Here is a 23,299-nt window from a genome sequence, read left to right as displayed (position 1 = left end):
GGGATGGACAAGAAACCTTCTAGAAGGCGGTTTTACAATTTAACTTCTAATGTAGTTTTAAGCAGCGATGATAAAGGAAAACGTGACCATGTATTGACCTGGTCAGCAATTAATTTGTTGCATGTTTTTTTTCAAAAAAAAAATTAAATAAAAAATAAAGCTTTTTCATGACAATATAACAATGAAACAATTTAAAGAATTTCAAAACATAAACACAGAAAAAAAATCACTACAAAAAAGAAATTTAATACTAGGCATAAATTTGTTTTTAGTTGATGTCACGAATGCATTAGTCTGGGAAAATACACATTAGATTTATTAGTTACTATATAATTACAAACACAAGTTACAAATAAATAAAATATAATATAAATAATGTACCTTTCCTTGATTGTCGTAGGTAACCCCCGTATGGTTACCTCCAAAAGTAGCCTATTTAGACCCACAACATGTAGTGTTTGTAAAACGTATTTGACCCTCTGCTTTCGTCTTCTCATCAAAGTTCTATGTTCCATCTTCACTTTCCCATCTCACAACTTAGACGTCAATCAATGTAAGTGACTTAGTTGGCAAGTTTTTATATAAAGTTGTTTGCATTACAATATGCAACTTGTCATGCATTTCTAATTACGATTATATATAATGCAAATGTTTTCAATATGTAGCAGAACAATTGCATACCTCTGCCACCTTACAATGTAAACTATATTTGTAGTCATTTTTTTATAAAGTTGTTTTACATTACTGAAACTTCTAATTTTGTACATTCCAAACCAAGTTTCTTTTATGTAATACAATTATGATTTTCAAATAATAAATCACTAAACTCTAATCTTGAATTGAAATAATGAAATGCAGACTTAATATATATATATATATATATATATATATATATATATATATATATATATTATTTTAGATAAAAGATCTAACTTATGTATACTCCACTGCTATTAATATATTCCCACCATATGACATTTACATGAAAATGTTAATTAAAAATACAAACCAAGAACGCAGGGAAATTCTATTAATACATACCAGTAAAACGAAAATGATGGTTATAGTAAATTAAGTTGCTTCAAACATGTTTACAAGAAAAGTATAACCTGGAAGTTGTTCATTCAGGTTCTTAACAACACCAAATTGTACGTAAAGAGCCCCTTTTAACCTTGAAAATATTAAGGTAAGATCTAATTTAAAAGAAAACTCTACAAATTTTTATACATTATAGACAATTATATAAAGAGCAGAAAGCATTACTTAAATGCTTCACATAGTTGGAATCATTTAAAAAACGCCAAAACAACATATTACAAACAAACGACAGGTAAACGGGCAACACGATTCCGTAAACAAAGTGTAGATTAAAACAATTACATCCATTAAACTTTTAAAACATATTAAAAGTAAACAATATTGTGAAAAAGTTGATTTTTTTTCTAACCTAAGCAACTCCTATAGACTACAACTCCTCTCCAAAAAGAGACACATATTCCCACATAATAAATTAACACAAAAAAAGCAAACACACCGAACATACCATGTAACGAACAATGAATTGGCTTTCAATGGAATACCAAGCACAAACTTTCCAACTAAAAAACTATGGTTTTTACCGGTCAATTTTGGTTACTTGAAAGCACATAGATTAGAGGCTGTGAATAAACATGTAAATATTGATCCATTAGTATACCTTTAGAGAGTGACCATACGCTTGATTAACTTAACACCAAACAGGTTTGATCACAAAAACTGTATCCATCAAAACCCTAATAAATATTAGAACACTACAAAAGATCCAAATAAAATTAAAAACCTTACTAAAAACACTAATGGGTTTACAATAACCCCAAATCGTGATCGATAGTGATATCCCCAAATTGAATCTACTGAATCCCTTATAAACGTAAGAAACGAAAAAAAATGTGTGATTTACCGAAAATAGAGAGCCTTACCAGATGATACGACGCTAAAAACAACCTTATTGATGAAGATCTAAACTCAAAACATCAAATTACTCCTTTGCCAAAACACCTCTCTAAACTTTGGGGCATATACAAACAAGAACAATAGCACCATGGGATGATGTTGAAGAAGATGATGCAAGCGTCTCAACATCGATGAAGATGGAAAGAAACTTGGCTAAAAATCTCAAGTGGGCAATTAGAGTGATTAAGGTTTCTTGAAGAGGGAAAAAATTCAGAGAAAATGAAGGATTTTGTGACACGTGTCAACGAAATGGGTTTCTTGGATATAACGATTGGTGATAAAAATTTTAGTATACAAACCGCACCCTTGTAGTTTAGCTTTATTACGGATTTTATACTACATGTTTGTAAATTTCGTAATATTGGATAAATAAAATTAACAGAAATACAAAGTTTAAAAGTTAATTTGAGAAGAATCAATTAATATAACTTTTTATAGAATTTTATCTTTAAATTCGGACGATCAACGTTTTTTAAACATAAGAGAGGCATCTCTAGACATGGTGAAATAAGAATACCAAAACTTTATTTATGAGTATAAAACACTTACTTTTTCTTTGTTATTTAGACAAACGATTTTCGTTTTCATCCCAAAACAATTAATGTAATTTTCTGATGACGTGAATTAGGGGTATTTACATACTGTTAACTTTTTTTCATCATGATCATTTGATCTAAATATGTTTAGAATAAAAAAAACTTTTGTCGTTATGATATCAAAATAAAATCCCGTCCACCAGACGGGTATAGAACTAGTTAAAATGATGCGAATTCGAGTTCGAGGAAGAGGGACGAAAAAGTTGGGATCTATCTTCTACATTTAAAAGTTAAGGGAAATTCCAAATTGGTCCCTTTAGTTTTGACTTTCAATTAAAACATATTAAACTTTATTATTACTTTTTTAGTTTCTAAATTTTATAAAAATGGTAGCCAATTCATAAAAGTAGGTTGTGAAGATATCTTGAGTCATATATATACTGACATGTTGAATGATTCCTTGCCTTTTCTATTTATTTTCAATTTTCAATTTTGTCAAAATTATAAATTTAGTCCCTCCCAAAATAGAGTATTATAAAGTTTGTTTTATTTATAACTAATCAAATTTTTAAGTTTTGCAATTGTAGAAAGTCCAATAAAAATAAATAAATTTTGTAATTGTTTTCTTATAATACTTTTCTAAAAAGTTGATTTCTTACTAAATTTTTATACTTTTATGAGTATTTAAAAGCAAAAAGAAAAAATACGACGATAAAAAAAATTGCGTTGTTACAAAAACAACCAAAACTACTTAAAAAACACACAATTTTTTTTTAAATCTTTTGATAAAAATTGCAGCTTTTTATTTATGATATATATATATTTTTTTTTGCTAAAGTGATGATTTAACTTAAAAAAAAAAAAAAAAAAAAAAAAAAAAAAAAAAAAACCTTTTTGGTATTTAATTTGAGGAATTTAATTTAAGGGTTTAGTTTTTAATATTTAGCTTGGGTGGGGTGGGTGACGGGTGAAGGTTTTTTTTTTTTTTTTTTTTTTTTGGTTGGGAGAGGGGGGGGGGGGGTTGGGGGTTATTAGTTGACAGATTGTCAAGGGATTGTATTACTTGAATATTTCTTATGTCTGGCTCTATATAACTCCCTCTGTACCATTTGCTTCTCCTCACCAAATAATTCCCATTTTACCTTCGTTCAGTTAAGTCGATAGTTTCCTTGCAAATTATAGATGTTGCATGTTGGTCTATGCCTTGCAGCTTTGTTTGTAGTAAGTATTACCCATTGGGTATACAAATGGAGAAACCTTAAATGCAATGGAACTCTTCCTCCCGGTTCAATGGGTTGGCCGCTACTCGGTGAAACTCTACAATTCATCGCCCCAAGTCACACGTTGGATACTTCGGCTTTCATTAAGAAAAGGATAAAAAGGTGAATCCGTTTTTTAGAAACGCAAAAATAATTTAAGGCGGCTATATAACAGGTTATAAAATATAGTTATATAGTACCTTCGGTAAATAATGCGATTGCTATGATTAAACTCCTTTGGTATGTACATAATAATCCAACTTTTCACAAATACACTTTGTACATCTTTTGGACACTTTAACACCATTCTGTTTTAGCGAAACATATTATTTATAAATAAAACCCAAATTTTAGCATTTGTTTCTAATAAATAGGTTAAGATTGCCACCTTGATATTAGTTATGATATGTACGTTTCAATTCAGTGCTTCAAGTCAAAATTGTGACAATAAATTTTATATTTTAGATACGGATCTATATTTCGAACTAGTTTGTTTGGTTCACGAGTTATAGTATCAACTGATTCGGAACTTAGTTATATGGTGTTCCAACAAGAAGGCCGATCCTTTGAAAGTTGGTATCCACCGAGATTTAGAAAGGTATTAGGGAACCAAAGTCTAGCTTTTATGCATGGAAGCTTGCGTAAGTATCTCAAAAACATGGTGCTAACTGTAATCGGTCCCCAAAGCCTTAAAAATATATTTTCAGAAGTTGAAACTGTAGCAACAGGAAACATGGAGAGGTGGGTTAGCCAGGAAACAACGGAATTGAAAACTGCAGTTGCAGATGTAAGTATTTTGTTTTCAAAACATGGCAAGTTATTAACTCAATTTTATGATATTATATATTTAGAGTAAAGCCTTAACAAGTTTTCAGAAAGGGTTGGCAGCGCAGCTTGTTGCCCGTCTACCTTCTGTTTTGATGTAACTTAACAAGTTTTCTGGTTATATTAATAAACGGAAAAAATTTATGCTAAAAAAAAGGTTCCCATACAAATAACGTACTAAAAGTACGAATAGCATGAAAAAGACAAAAAACACGCGGTGACATTTTTGTAATTATTTGCTTGTAGGGTAATTATCAAAATTATCTTACAAGATCAGAACATTTTACAATATTACTCTACAAAGATCAAAATTACTCTACAAAGATCAAAATTACTCTATAGGATCATTTGTAGAGTAATTTTGATAATTACTAATAATTACTAAAATGCCACCGCGTTTTTTCAGCAAAACCTTCAGTTCATACGTTTTGTACGTTAAAATTATTTGTATTTGATCTTTTGTCTATATATTTATATTGGTGTTTAATCAGATGATATATGAGTTCATGGGGAAAAAAATGATAAGTTATGATCCTGCGGAGAAGCCTTCTGAGAATTTAAGAGAGAATTATGAAGCTTTTGTTCGAGGACTATACTCATTTCCTTTGGAGATACCTGGAACTGCTTATTACAAGTGTTTACAGGTAGACAATATATTGATAATATTTAATCTATATGCATAGTTTATTCCATCAGTCTCAACCAGTTTTATAACCCAATAAGTAGAAGTGGATCTTAGTATTTTACTTCTCATTCACGGATTAAAAAAAAACTAACTAGAATCATCATCATACTCTGTAAATCCTAACAATAACAAAGCTAAGGTAGGGTCTGATGAGTGTAGATGTAGACAGTCTTTTACCTCTATCCCGTAGGGTCTGAAAATATTATTATTTCGAATAAAATACACAAACTATTATGATTCAGAAAAGGATTGAGTCATTGACGAAGTGTTCGTTTCCAGACCAGCCCAACCTCACCAAATAAGCTCTGACCCTATTTTGTGTCATTAGTCATTACCCAAGTTGGCAAGCTCATTTGGCCACCTGTAAGAAACTTGTTAATGGGTTCATGGGTAGAACCAGAGGGGGTTTAAGAGGGGCCGTTGACCCCTGACCACGTGAATTAGTTAAGAATATTAGGTAAAAGTCGGAGATTTTTCTATTTATAGAAAACATAATTTGAACCCTCTAGTTGTAGCTAGAGGTGTACAAATCGGTTTTTTTCAAAAACCGGTTTCGGTTTTTTCACACAAAATAAAAACCGGTTTTTTTTTATAACCGGTTCCGGTTACTAACCGGTTTTTGAGGTCCAAAACAATAACCGGTTGGGACCGGTTTTTAACCGGTTTTTCCCAAAAAAACCGGTTTTTTCCGGTTTTAACCGGTTTTTTAATAACCGGTTCGGTTAATAACCGGTTTTTGAAGTCAAGAATAGTAACCGGTATAAAAACCGGCGGTTAAAAAAAAACCGGTTATAAAAAACCGGTTAAAAAAAAACCGGTTTCGGTTTTTTTTCCGGTTTCGATTCTAAAATCAGTTTTTTTGTACACTTCTAGTTGTAGCCGATAGAGAAGAGAGACCTTGTCATGGTAAAAGTTCTAGTTCCATGGACTCTTAAAGAGAACCTAAGCTGGCGATCTCCAAACCTGGCCCTTGAGGGCTGGAGTGAGATGCCCAAGAGCAAGGTACTTGCAGAGTAGACTCGCAAGGTGGGAAGCAAATGGTGGGATTGGTTGGGTTTTTGTATTTTTTTATTACTTTTACGTCGACTTGTATCATGTGAAAAAATCACTTGTGCATCACATTTATTTTTAGCTCAAATCATTTTACACATAGTGTTTGGGTAGAATAATTAAAATAGGTAATGTTTTAGTTCTAAAGTACATTAATTTATATAACTTTTTACACTACATTTATTTCTTCAATACAATACTGTATTTTTTTCTATTTATATAAACTATTTTACTAATAACGATTGTTGTATTATGATAAGTTAATTAAATTTCTGTAAATAATTATATTTATTATAAAAAAGCAATATATTTGAATATTAAAAATAAATGTAAAATGTGGTGATGATGTAGAAGTGTATGTTATCTATGAAGAACGTTTGTAATTAACCAAAAGACATTTGGCTTAGTGGTACTAAGATGTGTAAAATGGTGTCTCTTCCCATGAGGCCAAGGCTTCGAGTTTCACAGTAGACAAATAGTGTATATTTAGGAATACAATTAGATGTTGTTCATAAAATGGTGCTTTCTAATGACACAGTTAGGCATGTTGGTGGGTGTTTTCGGGGTTTTGGGTTGGAGATCTAACGCGTCACTTCCTTGATATAATCAGGGAAGAAAGAAGGTGATGATGATGCTTAAGAACATGCTACAAGCAAGACAGGCTAAGCCAAATGAGGTCCAAAATGATTTCTTTGATTATGTTATTGAAGAACTCAAGAAAAATGATACAACCCTTACAGAAGAAATTTCTTTGGACTTGATATTTGGGCTATTGTTTGCTAACCATGAATCAACTTCCCAAGCGATAACATTAGCAATCAAGTTTCTTGTTGGTGCACTTGTGTCTGTACTTTGTCTGTATTCGGTCTGATATAAACGATGTCCTGATTTGTATTGTAAGTTGACCAAGTCAACCATCCTCCGGTTTGACTTGGACAACAGTTGAAAGATGTTCTGATCGAAGGATAGCCTCGAAGGATACACCTGATCCTTCGAGGTGATCGAAAGATATGGTTCGACCATGGTTCGACCATTAGACCTCGAAGGATGATCCTTCGAGGTCCATGCTGATCTTTCGTGTAACATGTGGTCGACAGATGATCCTTCGGACCATCTGTCGAATCCTTCGAGCAGACCTGCTGAGCTGGGTATATATACCCATGCATGTGTTGAGTGTTAGTGAGTTCTGCCATTTTCACACACCCGAGAGATAGAAGCTTAGAGAGCATTCTGCCCAGAACTCACACACACACTTAGAGAGTTTATAGAACACTTCTGTAAACATTGAGCTTGTAACCGAACCTTCATTTGCATTAATACGACTAGTGTTAATCGGTGAATCTTTGTGTGTTTGTTTCTCTACTTGCTACTAACTCGGTTTGCTTGCTAGCTTGGATTCCGCACTCGCTAGTAGGTTTGTATAACAAGGTTTAGGTTCGTAATCCTCCGCGAAACAGGGACCTACAAGTGGTATCAGAGCTAAGGCTCTTAACCTTGTTTAAAACCGGGTTTTTACAAGTTTTGGTGTGTTGAAACACTTGGTTTTGCACCTGTTTTTACTAAGTTTCTTGCATTTTCTTTGAGTAAAAACGTGTCTAAACTAACCGGGAGTGGTCAGGTTGGGTTGGGTAACATAAAAATTGGTTTTTAGAAAACCTTGTGTTTTCCGGTGGTATTCCGGTGTGTTTCCGGTGACTGAACTTGAGGATAAGGTTTTGCCTTTTTGGGTATAATTTTTGAAAGTCAAAAAGTTTGGTGGAAAGTTGTGCAGAAACATCCTTTCTGCCGAAAGCAACTTCACCAACCCCTGTCACCTTTTCACCAACCTTTCACATCAGATCAGATTGTGTCAGAGCTCTCGAAAGATATCTTTCGACATCGAAAGATCATCCTTCGATATCTTTCGATCAAGGAGGGCTCGAAAGATTTATATCCTTCGACCCATCCTTCGAAGTCTGAAACATATCCTTCGACAGAGGAATCTTTTCGAAAGATTAGTGTCCGAAAGATTAGGATCCTTCGTATTGGTGAATCTTTCGAGATCTGTTATTCGAAAGATAAAGAGTTAACTCGAAAGATAAGGATCTTTCAAAAAGGAATCCTTCGAGCTCTTGAATCCTTCGAAGTCATTGTTCGAGAGTCAACAGTAATCTTTCGAATACTGTTGATCCTTCGAACAATAAATCGATCTTTCGACTGTGGTCAGTTTATTGCTAACAAGTTTCTGTGATTTCAGATCCTTCAACCAGGATCCTTCGGCTGTGTATCTTTCGGATCATTCTTACTTAGCATTTATTTTGCTTATCTATCATGAATCCGAGTTGGTGGGGAAGTCCGGCTCCAGACAGTGGAAAATACATGAATACCAGTCAATCTCCATCATGGGCCGAATCTCCAGTTTCTACATCCTCACAAGCAAATGCCACTCCAGCTGGTCAATGGGCGTTTGTCTCAAATCAAACTCCGAGTATTCAAAGTCTTCTACTAAGCGAAAGTGAAACCGGAAGTTTAAACAGGCCTCCAAAGTTGATGCATCTTCATGAATATCCGGGATGGGTTGATCGTTTCCATACATATATTCTTGGTCAAAATACAGAGTTGTGGTTACGGTTCATTACGGAATTCGATCAAACTATCGAGGTTGCTGCTTCTTCGACAGCTACATTTGCCGATCTTCCTGATGAACAAAAGAAGACGTATGACTTAGAAAAGAAAGCATACGCTATCCTCACTCAAGCACTGAGCAAGGATATTTATCATCAGTTCGTCAGTTTCAAGACTACGAAGAAGCTGTGGGATGCCTTGAAGACAAGAGGAGTAGGTAATGAAGCCACACGTCAACTACGACGAGATCTACTGAAGAAAGAATTTGATGGCTTCACATGTATGGATAAGGAGTCCTTAGGAGATATGACAAGCCGTTTCTATCACCTACTTACTGAGCTGACCAACTTTGAAGTCACAACGACTCCAACAGAGGTGGTAAAGAAGTTTGCCGATGCATTGCCTCCTCAATGGAACAACTTCCTGGAAATCTTGAAGTACAACGGAACGTTGAGAACTACCAATATCAACGATTTCGTGCAGCTTCTGGAGAACAAGGATCAGGAAGAAACGTTGAAGGCAAAGAGAGTTGCAGTGCCACAGAATCCAGAGATGTATTATGGCACCTCCACTACTTCATCTGCAAAAGCTGGATCACATGCTCCACTTCAAACGGCGTTTGTCACAAGCACGGATATGTATGGCAATCCAGTGCAAGTTCCTGTAAAGCCGCCTCCAACCACAGATCTGTATGGAAATCCAATACAACCACCTCATCCTCCTCCTGCTCAACAACCTCAATATGCATGTTATGGAGGAACATCATCTGCTGCAGGTCAACAATCAAAGTCAAGTACAGTACAGCTCGACACGTCAAGCTTCTCTAAAATCAGTGTAGAAGTAGCTAAGGAACACATGGAGCTGCTTAACACTGTAGTGAGCGCGTACTGTGGGTTGATAGAAGGTCAGATTGGAAACATTAATCTGACACAAGAAGATTACAGGCAGATTGATAAGGAGGAGATGGACTTGATGGACATCAAGTGGGCCTTTGCGAGTGCTGTGAGAAGAGCAAAGGATTGGATGGAAAGTACTGGAAGAACCAGCTTGGAAAGTAAGCGAGACACCAAGTATGGGTTCGATAAGCAAGCTGTTAAGTGCTTCAACTGTGGTGAACGGGGCCACTTTAAACGGGAATGTACAAAGCCAGCCCAGCACGGGAATCAAAACCCCTTCAGGAACCAAGGCAACCAGCAGAACAGAAACAATGATCGTACATTGGTGCCTGTCAACAACCAAACCAACCGAGCACTTGCAGTTCAGGTGGATGAAGGTTGTGACTGGTCAATCCAGTTGGGTGGTGATGCTCCTGATGGAACAGCATGTTTTGCTCAGATTGTGAAGGAGCTGGTTCACACCAATGGTGGAGAATCTTCTGCCAGTGGTGATGAATCGTCTGAAGATGAAGACTCCTCTGGATACAGCAGGAGTGTTAATGAAGAATCATCCAACTCTGGTGATGATCATGTGGGTGAGACATCTAATGTTTCGGATGATATTGACATTGATGAACTCTTGGGGGAAGCTGTAGCAGAAACTCAAAGAAGATCTATTCTGGTGGATCAAGCTGCTTACTCTTCGTCTTCTCTCCATTCAGCCTTTATGGCTAATGTCGACGGTTCATCAAGTCAGGTATGTGTCGATGAACCCACTGCTGTTAATTGTGATGAATGTGCTAGGTTGCATGCTAGATGTGCTGATCTTGAGAAAAGTATGTCTGAGTTGCAAGGCAAACATGATGCTTTACAAGCTAGTTTGTTTGACTTGCAAGACAAACATACTACTGTGAGTGAGAATTTGAGTGACTTGCAAAGTAAGCATGACGCTTTGCAAGAGAAATATGATGTGACATTCATCCACAATCAGAAGTTGACTGTGGACCTCTCTAAATGCACAGAAGCCAACATGTTTTATGAAAACCATGAAAAAGAATTTAAGTCAGTAATTGAAACATTAAAGAAGGATAAAACAGAACTGACTAAAATGGTTTCAAGAAAACAAACTGATATTAATTTGTATATATCTCGCCTTGAGAATATGCAAAAAGAGATGGCTTGTGTGAAAACCGAAAGTGATGCGATCAAACTCAAGCTAGACAGTTATTTGAGTTCTAGCTATGTGTTAGATCACATCATTGACGTTCAGAAGGAAAAGAGAGATGTCACATGCATAGGGTACAAGAAGTGTCCACCACCAGTGAGACATAACTATGACGCCATGCCTGATGAAGAGGACAGGGTTTTCTTTGAACCTTCTGTGCCTCTAGATGTTAAGGAGTTTGCTGCAGGGCTCGGATACCAAAAGGAAGTATCCTCAGATTCAGATGTGTCAGCAGATACATTTGTGAGTGCTGAACAGAATCAAGATCCTCCAGTTGTGATTGAGGATGCTGATTCGTCTGATGATGAATCTGATGATACTGTCCCAGCAAAGTCTGATGCGGTAGTCAAAAATGAGGACATACCTCTTGAGAATCACATTCTATGTGATCCCCCTGTTCAACCCGCTAAGACTGTTGCAACTGAGTCCTCATCTGCAGGAGAGCCGGAGAGTGTGAATTTGCTGTACACTCTAGTTGGTGATGATAAAATTTACTCAGACAAAGATTTTCCCATTAAGAACGTTAATCAATCCTTAATCTGCAAAGTCTTTGAGAATTCGACGAGTAAGTTCTTGGGAAAGGCAGGACCTAAAGTTACAGTTACACAGTGTCCTCCTATTCCAAAGGCTGAAATTCGAAAACAATTTGGCAACAAGAAATTACCAACAGTGCCAACACAGCAAAATCACACCAAACCCAAAGGTAAAACACCGGCTCAAACTAACAAGAAGCCGAATCAAAAGAAGAAGAAAAATGTTAACTTTGTGAAATCGACGGGAACAGACAAAATTGAAAAGTTTGAAAATCAATCTAACTTAGATTTTGTCAAGAAAGCTATTGTCGAGAAAAGAAACGAACCAAGCAGTTCAAAACCTAGTACCTCGGGTTCACAAAGTTCAACATCATCGGCTAGACGATCACATGATTCTTCGGGGTTTGTAGAACGAAGATCATGTTTTGAGTGTGGAACCATTGGGCACATTATTAGAAAATGCCCATATCTTCATAAGCAGAAAGGAAAGGTTGATGATCCCCGTGGTAAGACTGACCGTAAGCCATCTGTTTCCACAAAACAAGATCCCCGCCTTGTAAAAGAAAGGGAAAAGAAACAGAAACGCCAACAGGTCAAAAAGATAGAAAAAGCGATTAGAACCGATGTGGTTCAAAAACAATCTGTTGTTGTAAAACCAGAAAATTCTAAAACTTCAAATCATCAAGAAGTTAAAATTTTAAAGAAAAACACTGGTGAAACCAAACAGACTTGGAAACCAAAAACGGTTGTTGAATCAGGGGGACCATCACAATTCACCAACCATCAAAGACAAGAAGTTATTGTCATTGATGAAAATGGAAGACCCAAGACCACAATGGCTTGGGTCCCCATCTCCAACTAATTCATTTGAGTTCATGTGCAGGGTGCTTCAGGAGGAACTATCAGTAGTCATTGGATTGTTGATAGTGGGGCATCTAGGCACATGACAGGCGACATGAAGCTTCTCTATGACGTTAAATCTATTAGAGGAGGTTATGTTGCTTTTGCTGGAGATAAAGGTGGATACATTACGGGAGAAGGAATGATATCTAACGGGATTGTCAGCTTTGACAAGATCAATTTTGTGCAACAACTTGATCACAATCTTCTTAGTGTTTCTCAAATTTGTGACAAGAAATTTTCAGTACACTTTGATGCTAATGGATGTTATGTGCTGAAACCCGGCTTCAAAATTCCAAAAGAATGGATTCTCTTGTCGGCTCCAAGGATAAATGATTTGTACGTCCTTGACATGAGCCAGGCTATTACTACGTCTGCACAAGCAACTTGTTTCGTTTCCAAAGCCACAGAAAAAGACACTATCTCTTGGCACAGACGAATGGGTCACATTCACTTACGCAAAATGAATCATTTGGTTTCAAATGAATTGGTGAATGGTGTTCCCCTCAAAAATTTCCATCTTCAAGACATCTGTGTTTCGTGCCAGAAAGGAAAGCAAACAAAGAAGAAGCACCCTACAAAGAAGATCAACACAGTGGCAGTTCCTCTTGAACGTTTGCACATGGATTTGTTCGGTCCTGTCAAGCACAAGAGTATTCGGGGTGATCAATACTGCCTCGTGGTTACTGATGATTATTCAAGATTTTCTTGGGTTGCGTTCATGGCACACAAGAGTGAAACCTTTGGCATTATCAAAAACTTGATCATTCAGATTGAGAATTTGTATAAGTTGAAGGTTAGGCGGATACGTAGCGACAATGGTACTGAATTTAAGAATCATTCCATGATGGAGTTCTGCACTTCAAAAGGTATTCTTCATGAGTTTAGTGCAGCTTATACTCCTCAACAGAATGGTGTCGCTGAACGTAAGAACCGCACATTGATCGAGACTGCTAGGACAATGTTGGTAGAGTCACAGTTACCCATTCCATTCTGGACTGAAGCTGTGGCCTCTGCATGTTACACATTGAACAGAGTCCTTACAGTCAAAAGACACAACAAGACCTGCTTTGAGCTTCTTCAAAAACGGAAACCAGATTTGTCTTATCTCGAACCGTTTGGAGCTCCATGCACAATCATCGATCCTAATGGAAAGTTTGGGGCAAGAGCAATTGATGGATACTTTCTTGGGTATGCCACCCCTAACTTACGAGTCTGGAATCTAGAGACTAAAAGGGTTGAAGAATGGTCTGAGGTCAGAGTACAAAGGCACACCTTGCCAGTCAAAAATCCGGGTCAACCTTGGATGTTTGAGTACGATGACTTCTTCAATTCGATCAATGTTGAAGCCGCTGAAGAAAATGCTGCGGCTAGGATGTTTTTCGAGAGTGACAATGCAACAGTTTCACCGGTGGTTCGTCCAATTCTTGTTAATCAAGAACCATCTTCTTCGGTGAACAATAATACTCTCAACAATGAGGATTTTCATGATGCAAACGAATTGAACGAATCTTCAGAGGATGATGAATTTCTAGATGCAGATCAGGAAGCTCCTACAACAGCAGTTCATGGTACTTCAGAGGGTACTCCTCCAGTAGATGCCCATAGAACAGCTGAGGCTACTGCATCATCCTCTTCGTCAATTCCTGGTCTTGAATTGGTTGTTGATCTTAATCTTAACAACCTGGGTATAAATGTTCCAGTTCCAGATAATCCAGAAACAAGGATTCATAATACCCATCCTCAACAAAACATCATTGGAAATGTGCAAAGTGGCGTACAAACAAGAAACATGTTGCGAAACAACAACAATGCAGGCTTGTATGCAGCTATTCGAGAATCCGGGCAACAAAACGACTGGTCCTTCGCGTGTTATGTTTCACAAGAAGAACCAAGAACGTGGAAAGAAGCCTTGAAGGATAATGCTTGGGTTGAAGCAATGCAGGAAGAACTGCAACAATTCCAGAAGCTGGGTGTCTGGAAACTCGTAGAGAAACCTGCTGGATATAAGAAGATTGGTACCCGTTGGGTTTTCAAATGCAAAAAGGATGACCGCGGAGTTGTTATCCGAAACAAAGCACGTTTAGTCGTTCAGGGTTTTCGTCAGATTGAAGGGATCGACTACAACGAAGTCTATGCACCAGTGGCACGTCTCGAAGCAATTCGAATCTTTCTAGCCTATGCGTCCTTCAAAGGATTCAAGGTTTATCAGATGGACGTGAAAAGTGCATTTTTACATGGTGTGGTTGAAGAAGAGGTGTACGTCGAACAGCCTCCAGGTTTTGAAGATCCTATCCATCCCGATCGGGTTTGGTTGCTCAACAAAGCTCTTTATGGTCTTCATCAAGCACCACGAGCTTGGTATGCAACCTTATCTCACTATCTGCTGGAGAACGGTTTTCGTAGAGGTCTTATCGACTGTACTCTCTTCATCAAAGAACAAGATGGAGATCTTCTTCTGGTACAGGTATACGTTGATGACATTATTTTTGGTTCTACTAATGATGTCTTGTGTAGGGAATTCGAGCGCATTATGCAGGATAAATTCGAGATGAGTGCTATGGGGGAAATGACCTTCTTCTTGGGCCTACAAGTACAACAAACGGAGTCTGGGATATTCATCCATCAGACTAAATATGTTGGTGACATCTTGAGCCGGTTCCAGATGTCTGATGCAACGCCCATTGGTACCCCATTGCCAACTAATCACGGAATTACTCCAGACTTGAAGGGAGAAGCTGTTAGCCCTTCTATCTATCGCGCCATGATCGGATCTCTCATGTATCTCACAGCATCAAGGCCAGACATAATGTACCCAACGTGCCTGCTTGCTAGATATCAAGTTAACCCGAAGGCCTCACATCTTGCTGCTGTTAAAAGGATTTTTCGTTATTTGAAGGCGTACCCTGACACTGGTCTGTGGTACCCTAGGGATAATAACTTTGAATTGGTAGCTTTCAGTGATTCTGATTTTGGCGGATGCAAAATCGACGGCAAATCCACAACGGCTGGATGTCAGTTCTTAGGAAATCGCCTAGTCACATGGCAGTGCAAGAAGCAGACGTGTGTAGCTACATCAACATGCGAAGCTGAATACATTGCTGCCTCAAGTTGTTGCTCCCAAGTACTTTGGATTCAACAACAAATGCGGGACTACGGTTTTGAATTCCTAACTACTCCTATTTACGTTGATAATTCTGCTGCTTTAGATATCACTAGAAATCCTGTGCAGCATTCAAAGACCAAACACATCGAAATCAAATATCACTTCATACGTGATTGCTTTGAGAAAAGGCTAATCGATGTTGTTAAGGTCCACACCGATGACCAACGTGCCGACTTATTTACCAAAGCTTTTGACAAATCAAGATTTGACTTTTTATTATTGGTAAACGGCATTAAGGTCAAGCAAGAGTAAAACCAACATCGGAAAATCATTTTTGTAAATACCTTTGTGTTTTTAAATTTATCTTAGTTTGTTGATTTTAGGGGGAGTAAATCCAAAAATCGGAAAATCCAAAAACATCGAAAAATTCAAAAACACAAAAACAATAGAAAAACAAAAATGAGTTTCCTGGCGAGCAAAAGAGAAAATGATAGTACATCAGTGGTCTATCCAAACCTCTTTAAACCTTAAATGCAAAACGATAAGCAGCTCTATATAAGATGTATCGGTAGGCTCACAATCATTTTAAAGTGTGCAGGGTGATATAAATCTTAATCGACTGAAGACCAGGTGGGAACCATTCATTGGCATATGGTCTTAGTACCGAAATTTCGTTTGATAGATTGCCGAGGTTCTGAGATATTCGGTCTTTATGCTGCTTATCATCTGGGTATCATGGTTGTATCTTTTACCGAAAAATAACGGGGACGCAAGTCTAGATCTTCCATGATACTATACATACGTGTACATATTGCATACTGCATTCGACCTCAATAAGTGATAAACAATCACATGTCCAAATCAAATAAGTGATAAAATATCACATTTTTCCGGGTGTCAAGTTCGTCTCTCTGCTGTACGGAAGTACTGACCTGTTCACGGACTTGCACCTGTGCCCTCATGCATACGAAAATCAAGTTCCTCATCAATAAGTGATTATATCACATAGGACTTGTTTTCAAATCAAAATAAGTGAGTATCTCACAATTTATACGGTCAAACAGATGATAATCGGTATACTCACCGGTAAGATGAACACTCGTGCATACCTTGATACGGGAATGTGTCGTGATGTGGATGAACACCGGTCGGTAAGTATAAATCATACCTTAACGTATCCCCTCGCCATGATTACATCTGATAAGTTGAGCTTAAGTGGACAACAATACCGATAATTGTTATAGGATGCTTATCTTAATGTTAACTAACTGAACAACAAGAGTGTTTTGGCATGACCGTACACTGATATGATTCTCTTACCCTCGAAACTCGCAAAAAGAATGTTTGTATATATTTATTTATTTACTGTTTAACTTTTATTATTTCTTTTAAACAGTTTCGTCGTTTGATGCATATCAGCACGACATTAGCGGTGATGTCGTTTGATAACACTCAAAGGATTTTAAATTGTTATCTTTTAATTTCAAAAATACCAAAAAGATTTTAGGCTTGTTTTAATATAAACTTTATAAAAGCCAAAAAGATTTTATTTCTGCTTTATTTTCGATCGTACGATGTTGGAGCTCAAGTCTTCGTTACCTGAAACCTGACTGAAAACCGAACTGACTAAATCTTCATAAACGGTCAAAATTTGCAGATTTTGAAAGTTAGAATTTAAAATTGATAAATTTATTAAACTTTCAAACTGTCGGACGGTGTTTGATTTTGACATGGTCACTCGTGTGTCATTTGTTTATACTATTCCAAGCAGTTGTTCTCATTACGCGTTTAGATTTCTTGCATGTGCAGATTCTAAAGGCTAGGAGAACATGGTCGATGACAAGCCTTGGAATGAAGACACGACGAGAAGGCGCTCAAAAGATGAAGATGATCGAGTTGCCGCTGGCCATCATCAACACCACAAGGATCTTACTTCATAAAGTTAAAGTATTTCACGAGCATAACTCAAGGGGGAGCTTATGTTAAGGGGGAGTTTGTCAACACACTTCCTACATGATACGGGTAGTTTGTTGATACACTTTCTACTTTCAAGACGTGAAGACTTTGAAGACCCTCCGACATTGAAGACATGATAGGACATCAGAGTCTTGAAGACTTGAAGACCAAAGACCGTCGAAGTTCAAGACGAGTCTACACTTTTAGAAGAACAAGACAAAGATTAGAGATCAAAGACAAAGCTACAGCCAAGGGGGAGTTTGTTGGTGCACTTGTGTCTGTACTTTGTCTGTATTCGGTCTGATATAAACGATGTCCTGATTTGTATTGTAAGTTGACCAAGTCAACCATCCTCCGGTTTGACTTGGACAACAGTTGAAAGATGTTCTGATCGAAGGATAGCCTCGAAGGATACACCTGATCCTTCGAGGTGATCGAAAGATATGGTTCGACCATGGTTCGACCATTAGACCTCGAAGGATGATCCTTCGAGGTCCATGCTGATCTTTCGTGTAACATGTGGTCGACAGATGATCCTTCGGACCATCTGTCGAATCCTTCGAGCAGACCTGCTGAGCTGGGTATATATACCCATGCATGTGTTGAGTGTTAGTGAGTTCTGCCATTTTCACACACCCGAGAGATAGAAGCTTAGAGAGCATTCTGCCCAGAACTCACACACACACTTAGAGAGTTTATAGAACACTTCTGTAAACATTGAGCTTGTAACCGAACCTTCATTTGCATTAATACGACTAGTGTTAATCGGTGAATCTTTGTGTGTTTGTTTCTCTACTTGCTACTAACTCGGTTTGCTTGCTAGCTTGGATTCCGCACTCGCTAGTAGGTTTGTATAACAAGGTTTAGGTTCGTAATCCTCCGCGAAACAGGGACCTACATTTCTAACAGATAATCCTCGAGCACTGAAGGAATTGGCGGTATGTGAAAATTTTAAAATCCCAAAAAAGATTTCACTCGTTTAACATGCTTGTTATTTTATGCACGCAGGAAGAACACGAGCTAATTTTAAAAAAGCGAGAAAAACCGGAGGCTGGACTTACATGGGAAGAATATAAATCGATGACATTCACTTTTCAGGTGTTCACTGGTTATCCTCTGTATTTATAATTTGTGACCAAAACTAGAAATTGCAAGGATGGATTCATGACTACTTAAAACAGGCTCGGGTTAGGCATGTTGACTAACAAATGCCTTTTCCATTATTTTTAACCTTTTACAAACTGTTCCAACTATAACTATGATTAAAGAAGCCATAACATGACAACTAATAATCAGTTTTCTTAATAAAGTAGTTTATGTATTCAAAAAAATACACTCTTAATTAATTTTTTTTATATGACCCGTTTTACCCAAGGGGCATAAATATAACCAAACGACTCATTTATATGTAAATTGATCAAATATGAACTAACTACATAACTTACAGATTATTAACGAAACACTACGGTTGGGTAACATAGCTCCAGTAGCGTTCAGCAAAGCATTAACGGATATCAAGTTCAAAGGTAACTACTAAACATTTGCATGTAACTTTCTAGATATAGTAAGATTCATATGCGTATCTTATGGGTACCTGATACAGAAATTGACTTAATGCAGACTACACTATCCCATCTGGTTGGGTGGTGATGGTATGTTCCCCAGCCGTCCATTTAGACCCTGTTAACTATAAGGATCCACTAAAGTTCAATCCATGGAGATGGGAGGTAACCGCTGTATGCATTTCACAACAAATAAATAAAGACCAAAAAATTTCCGAAAATGAACCTATGACCAGAAAGTTAATCTAAAATGAATATGTACGATCTATGCGAAAACGTACTCCATGTGTCAAACTCTGTGCAAAACACACTCCACATGGACACACTAGGGCTCGAGTGCAAAAATAAATTCGGTTTTTTTACATCTTTTGCCGGGGTGTACAAAGAAATCAATGGCTGCAGACGGGACGCGCAAAGAATTAAAGTAGCCGGTGGGACATGCAAAGAAATGAAAGTCGCTAGAGGGATGACAAGGAAAATGATTTTTAAAACCAAGAGTTTTATGAGTAAACTACGTACATTTTTTGTCCTTGTTGTTTGTCCAAAATAAAACTATTAGCCTAATAGTTAATTTTTGCATTTATCATCCTATAGTGTCATTATTGTTTGGGTTTAAATCCACCATTTAAACGCCATTCATTTCAGACGTTTGTTTTCTCCCACGTTTTTGCATTTATATGATTTTTTTAGACAAACTATAAGGACGAAAATTATCGGACTAATAGTTTTATTTTGGACAAATATAAGGACGAAAATTGTAGTTTACTCGGTTTTTAAATTTCTTAGTTCGATTTGTTGCAATGTGGAGTGTGATTGCACGCAGAATTCTTCTAAGGTGGTTTTCTCACAAAGAATACATGTGTCACACAGCTAAATTTTCCACATGGAGTGCGTTTTTGCATCAAGTTTGACACGTTTACATGCTCATTTTGGAATTTTGAAAAGTCGATGTTAATTTTGGTGTACTTTTTTGGTCATATGTTCATTTTAGGAATTTTCCCATAAATAAATGAGATATAAACTTGAAGTCTTAAACTGTATTGCAACTTTCAAGTAGGGGATGGAATTGAAAGGTTCTTCAAAGACTTTCATGGTTTTTGGAGGCGCCCAGAGGTATTGTGTTGGAGCAGATTTGGCTAGACTTCAAATGGCCATCTTTTTGCATTGCCTAGTGACCAAATATTGGTAAAAATAGAATCAAGAATATATTATAATGATAGAGATATAATTAAAGATCGAGATATATTAACTTACATCTTTACAAATTTAGGTGGCAACCAATCAAAGGAGGAGATATTGTACGAACTCCAGCTTTACAGTTTCCTAATGGATTTCATGTTCAGTTCTTTGAGAAAGATAAACAACAATAAGATCGATCCAATTAACATCTGGAACAGTTAGTCATATCATAGAAATATCAACTTTCATTTAAATAAAGAGATGGGGAGAGTTTCACCTCGTATTTGCGATTCATGTATCTCAGTTAAAGACCTTTGTCATAAAATGGAATATAATGTTAAATGTATAAATTCGACACGACCTACTATTTATTAATTGAAGAACTTCGTACACTTTACAATTACATGTTTTATTTATATTTTTCAAATGAGGGTTAACTTTTTGTTCCCTAGGCAACGTGCATGTTAGCTTTTCGTTGAGAAGTGTATAAAAGATTTTGTTAACAAATAAAACGCTTAATGAAAAAAAAAACTTGTTGTAAAACCCTTTTTAATAAGAATTGATATTTCAAAATACGGCTTGTAGTATCTCTTCCTAAAACTTTAAAGTGATTCTTAAAAATTAAATACAAATTTCAATTTGAATGTTAATTTAGAAAAATAGTGTTATTCACGAGCAAATGGCTTTAATCACGCTTGAAAGAAGCTCACTTGTGAAAGGTCTTCTACCCAAGGATCTCACTCGGACAACAATCACCAGGTGTGCGGAATCCACCTAGCAATCACTACTATAGAGTATTGGATCAAGAAAGTGTAGAATAAGAATGATGAAGATGATGAATGACGTCACACAGTAGCCGTCAATGAACACACAGTGGTAATAATTAGGGTTTCCTTGAATAACAAACTTTCCACAAAAGAAATCTCCACATATAACATTTCACTAAAGAGTTTATATCCAATTGGAAGTCCTAGCTACTAAAGTCAGGACACAAAGGCCCAAAGCCCAATACAATGCAAACTCTGACTAAACAAACACCTAAATTTGGACTAGGATAGAATCCCTAAGTCCTGACCATGAAACCCTCATAAATTCGGACCATTGCATACACTTTAAACAATTTACATAAAAGACTCTTAAAGATTTGAGAGCCTGCACTTATCATACAAAGTGAATTTACAGTGTATCCCCTTTGAACCCAATAAACCCACATCAATGGCCAATAAACAATGCTATCTCAAATAAACCCAAACAACCCATTTAACCCACACGACTTTTCTCTAAAACGAAAATAAAACTAAAAAGGTTGAAATTTGATTGGTTGGAGAGGTTGGGAACACATTTAAATTAACTATGATTGGTTGGAGGTGTTTAGCCAAGGTTAGAGGTACTCTTCATTGTCCTAATCCGCTGGTTTGTGAATGCGGTGTAAGACTAAATTGTCCTAAGGTGGTTTTCTTTGTATTGCCTTTTTGTGTGAGATTAAATATATAAATGTAATATTTAATCTTGTAGCCTATATAATCATTTATATTATATTAGATCAAAATATATTTAATAACCTATTAATAATTAGTTGGTAATTGTTGATGGACCATATTACCCTTATTAACTAATTGGGTTTCCTCTTGGGTGTATAAATAAGGGGCTTATTAGAGAGTTAAAGGGTTACACACATTACACAATCACAAACCCTCATAACATCAAGAATTCGTCTCTCTCTCCCCATAACCGAAGTTACCCTACTTTCGGTTTCATCACCATCATTAACTTACACCCTAAGGAGGAACCAGATCATCCTGACAATCATGTCGAACTCAATGGCTGCATCTCTGACTGGATTCTCTGCTGGCCTGTCTGCTGTAACAGGTATTATTCATGTTTTCCATTACATTTAAACAGAACTGATCCAACATGTGGTATCAGAGCATATGTTGATAAATTAGTTCTGGTTTTGTATCCATTATTCTGGGATCAAAAATCTGGAAAACGGAATTTTAAAAGTTCATAAAAAATCACGGCTGTTTCGAGTCCTAATGAGCCGAAATCCCTGTTTTCGGAAAATAAGTTTAATAATTTTTTACTCGAAACCATAAACGGGATAATAATATCCGAAATCTGTTAACTGGAATCTTAATATCTAGATTTCGGAACCCAGAATTATGTTTATACTTTTTAGGGTTCATCATAATGTTCTAAGAAAACTCGAAAAATTCATTAATTTTGGAATATAATCCGGATTAGTGGGTGTTTTACTGCTTTTGATCTGAATTTTATCTACTAAAAATTTCGGAAACTATTAAAAGATAATCAGTTATTATTTTCGAAATCTTTTGATAAGTTTAGATCAGCATTAAAACAGGAAACATTATCCCACAATCCCTAAAATTTCGAGTTTTCAGTTATCATCACAAAACAGCTGTTAATAAGGTTACTACTCGAGACCATGAGGTTGCTACTCGAGATCATAAGGTTGCTACTCGAGACCATGAGGTTGCTACTCGAGACCATAAGGTTGCTACTCGAGACCATAAGGTTGCTACTCGAGACCATAAGGTTGCTACTCGAGACCATAAGGTTGCTACTCGAGACCATAAGGTTGCTACTCGAGACCAAGGTTGCTACTCGAAACCATAAGGTCATAACTCGAGACTAAGGTTGCTACTCGAGACCAAGGTTGCTACTCGAGACCAAGGTTGCTACTCGAGATAATAAGGCTACAAGTCGAGACTAAGGTTGCGACTGGAGACCGCATAACTAACTCGAGATCTCAAAACTCAGTCGAAACCATGACTCAAGACCATGACTCGAGACCTCACTCGATCCGCGCTAACAGGTGGTTTGCTATTAAATACTTGGTTTTGTTAACACTTAATTAATTTATCAGAATCAGATAATTTTTGCAAAACCAAAATAGCTTTACTTGAATGAGCTTCTCATGTATTAATTCTGGCCAAAGCTGATTTAATACATCTATTTATTGTTCAAGTATTATGAAAGCAATGTTGAGTA

At 36.7% G+C, this 23,299-nt stretch overlaps 1 protein-coding gene across 1 annotated transcript; it reads left to right on the top strand.

The window, feature by feature from the left end:
• Window positions 1-446: 446 nt before the first annotated feature.
• On the top strand, window positions 447-20,633 carry LOC110928163 (cytochrome P450 87A3). The gene is made up of 11 exons (XM_022171332.2): window positions 447-553; window positions 3,739-3,910; window positions 4,253-4,574; window positions 5,104-5,256; window positions 6,958-7,171; window positions 18,447-18,484; window positions 18,555-18,644; window positions 18,994-19,072; window positions 19,167-19,273; window positions 20,166-20,293; window positions 20,379-20,633. The coding sequence occupies exons 2-11, from the start codon at window positions 3,819-3,821 to the stop codon at window positions 20,476-20,478; spliced, it is 1,323 nt and encodes a 440-aa protein (XP_022027024.2). The 5' UTR covers window positions 447-553; window positions 3,739-3,818; the 3' UTR covers window positions 20,479-20,633.
• The last annotated feature ends 2,666 nt before the right edge of the window (window positions 20,634-23,299 follow it).

This window comes from Helianthus annuus, chromosome 3 (genome assembly GCF_002127325.2).
Source record: "Helianthus annuus cultivar XRQ/B chromosome 3, HanXRQr2.0-SUNRISE, whole genome shotgun sequence".
NCBI lineage: Eukaryota > Viridiplantae > Streptophyta > Magnoliopsida > Asterales > Asteraceae > Helianthus > Helianthus annuus.
The sequence above is the reverse complement of the archived record's forward strand: the minus strand, read 5'-3'. Positions and strand labels throughout refer to the sequence as shown.

What these genes read in the sequence shown, in the direction of transcription:
- LOC110928163 (XM_022171332.2), top strand. Translation starts at nt 3,819, where the DNA reads ATGGGTTGGCCGCTACTCGGTGAAACTCTACAATTCATCGCCCCAAGT. An exon ending in ATTAAGAAAAGGATAAAAAG is followed by an intron (nt 3,911 to 4,252) that starts GTGAATCCGTTT and finishes TTTATATTTTAG; the next exon opens with ATACGGATCTATATTTCGAA. An exon ending in CGATGACATTCACTTTTCAG is followed by an intron (nt 18,645 to 18,993) that starts GTGTTCACTGGT and finishes CATAACTTACAG; the next exon opens with ATTATTAACGAAACACTACG.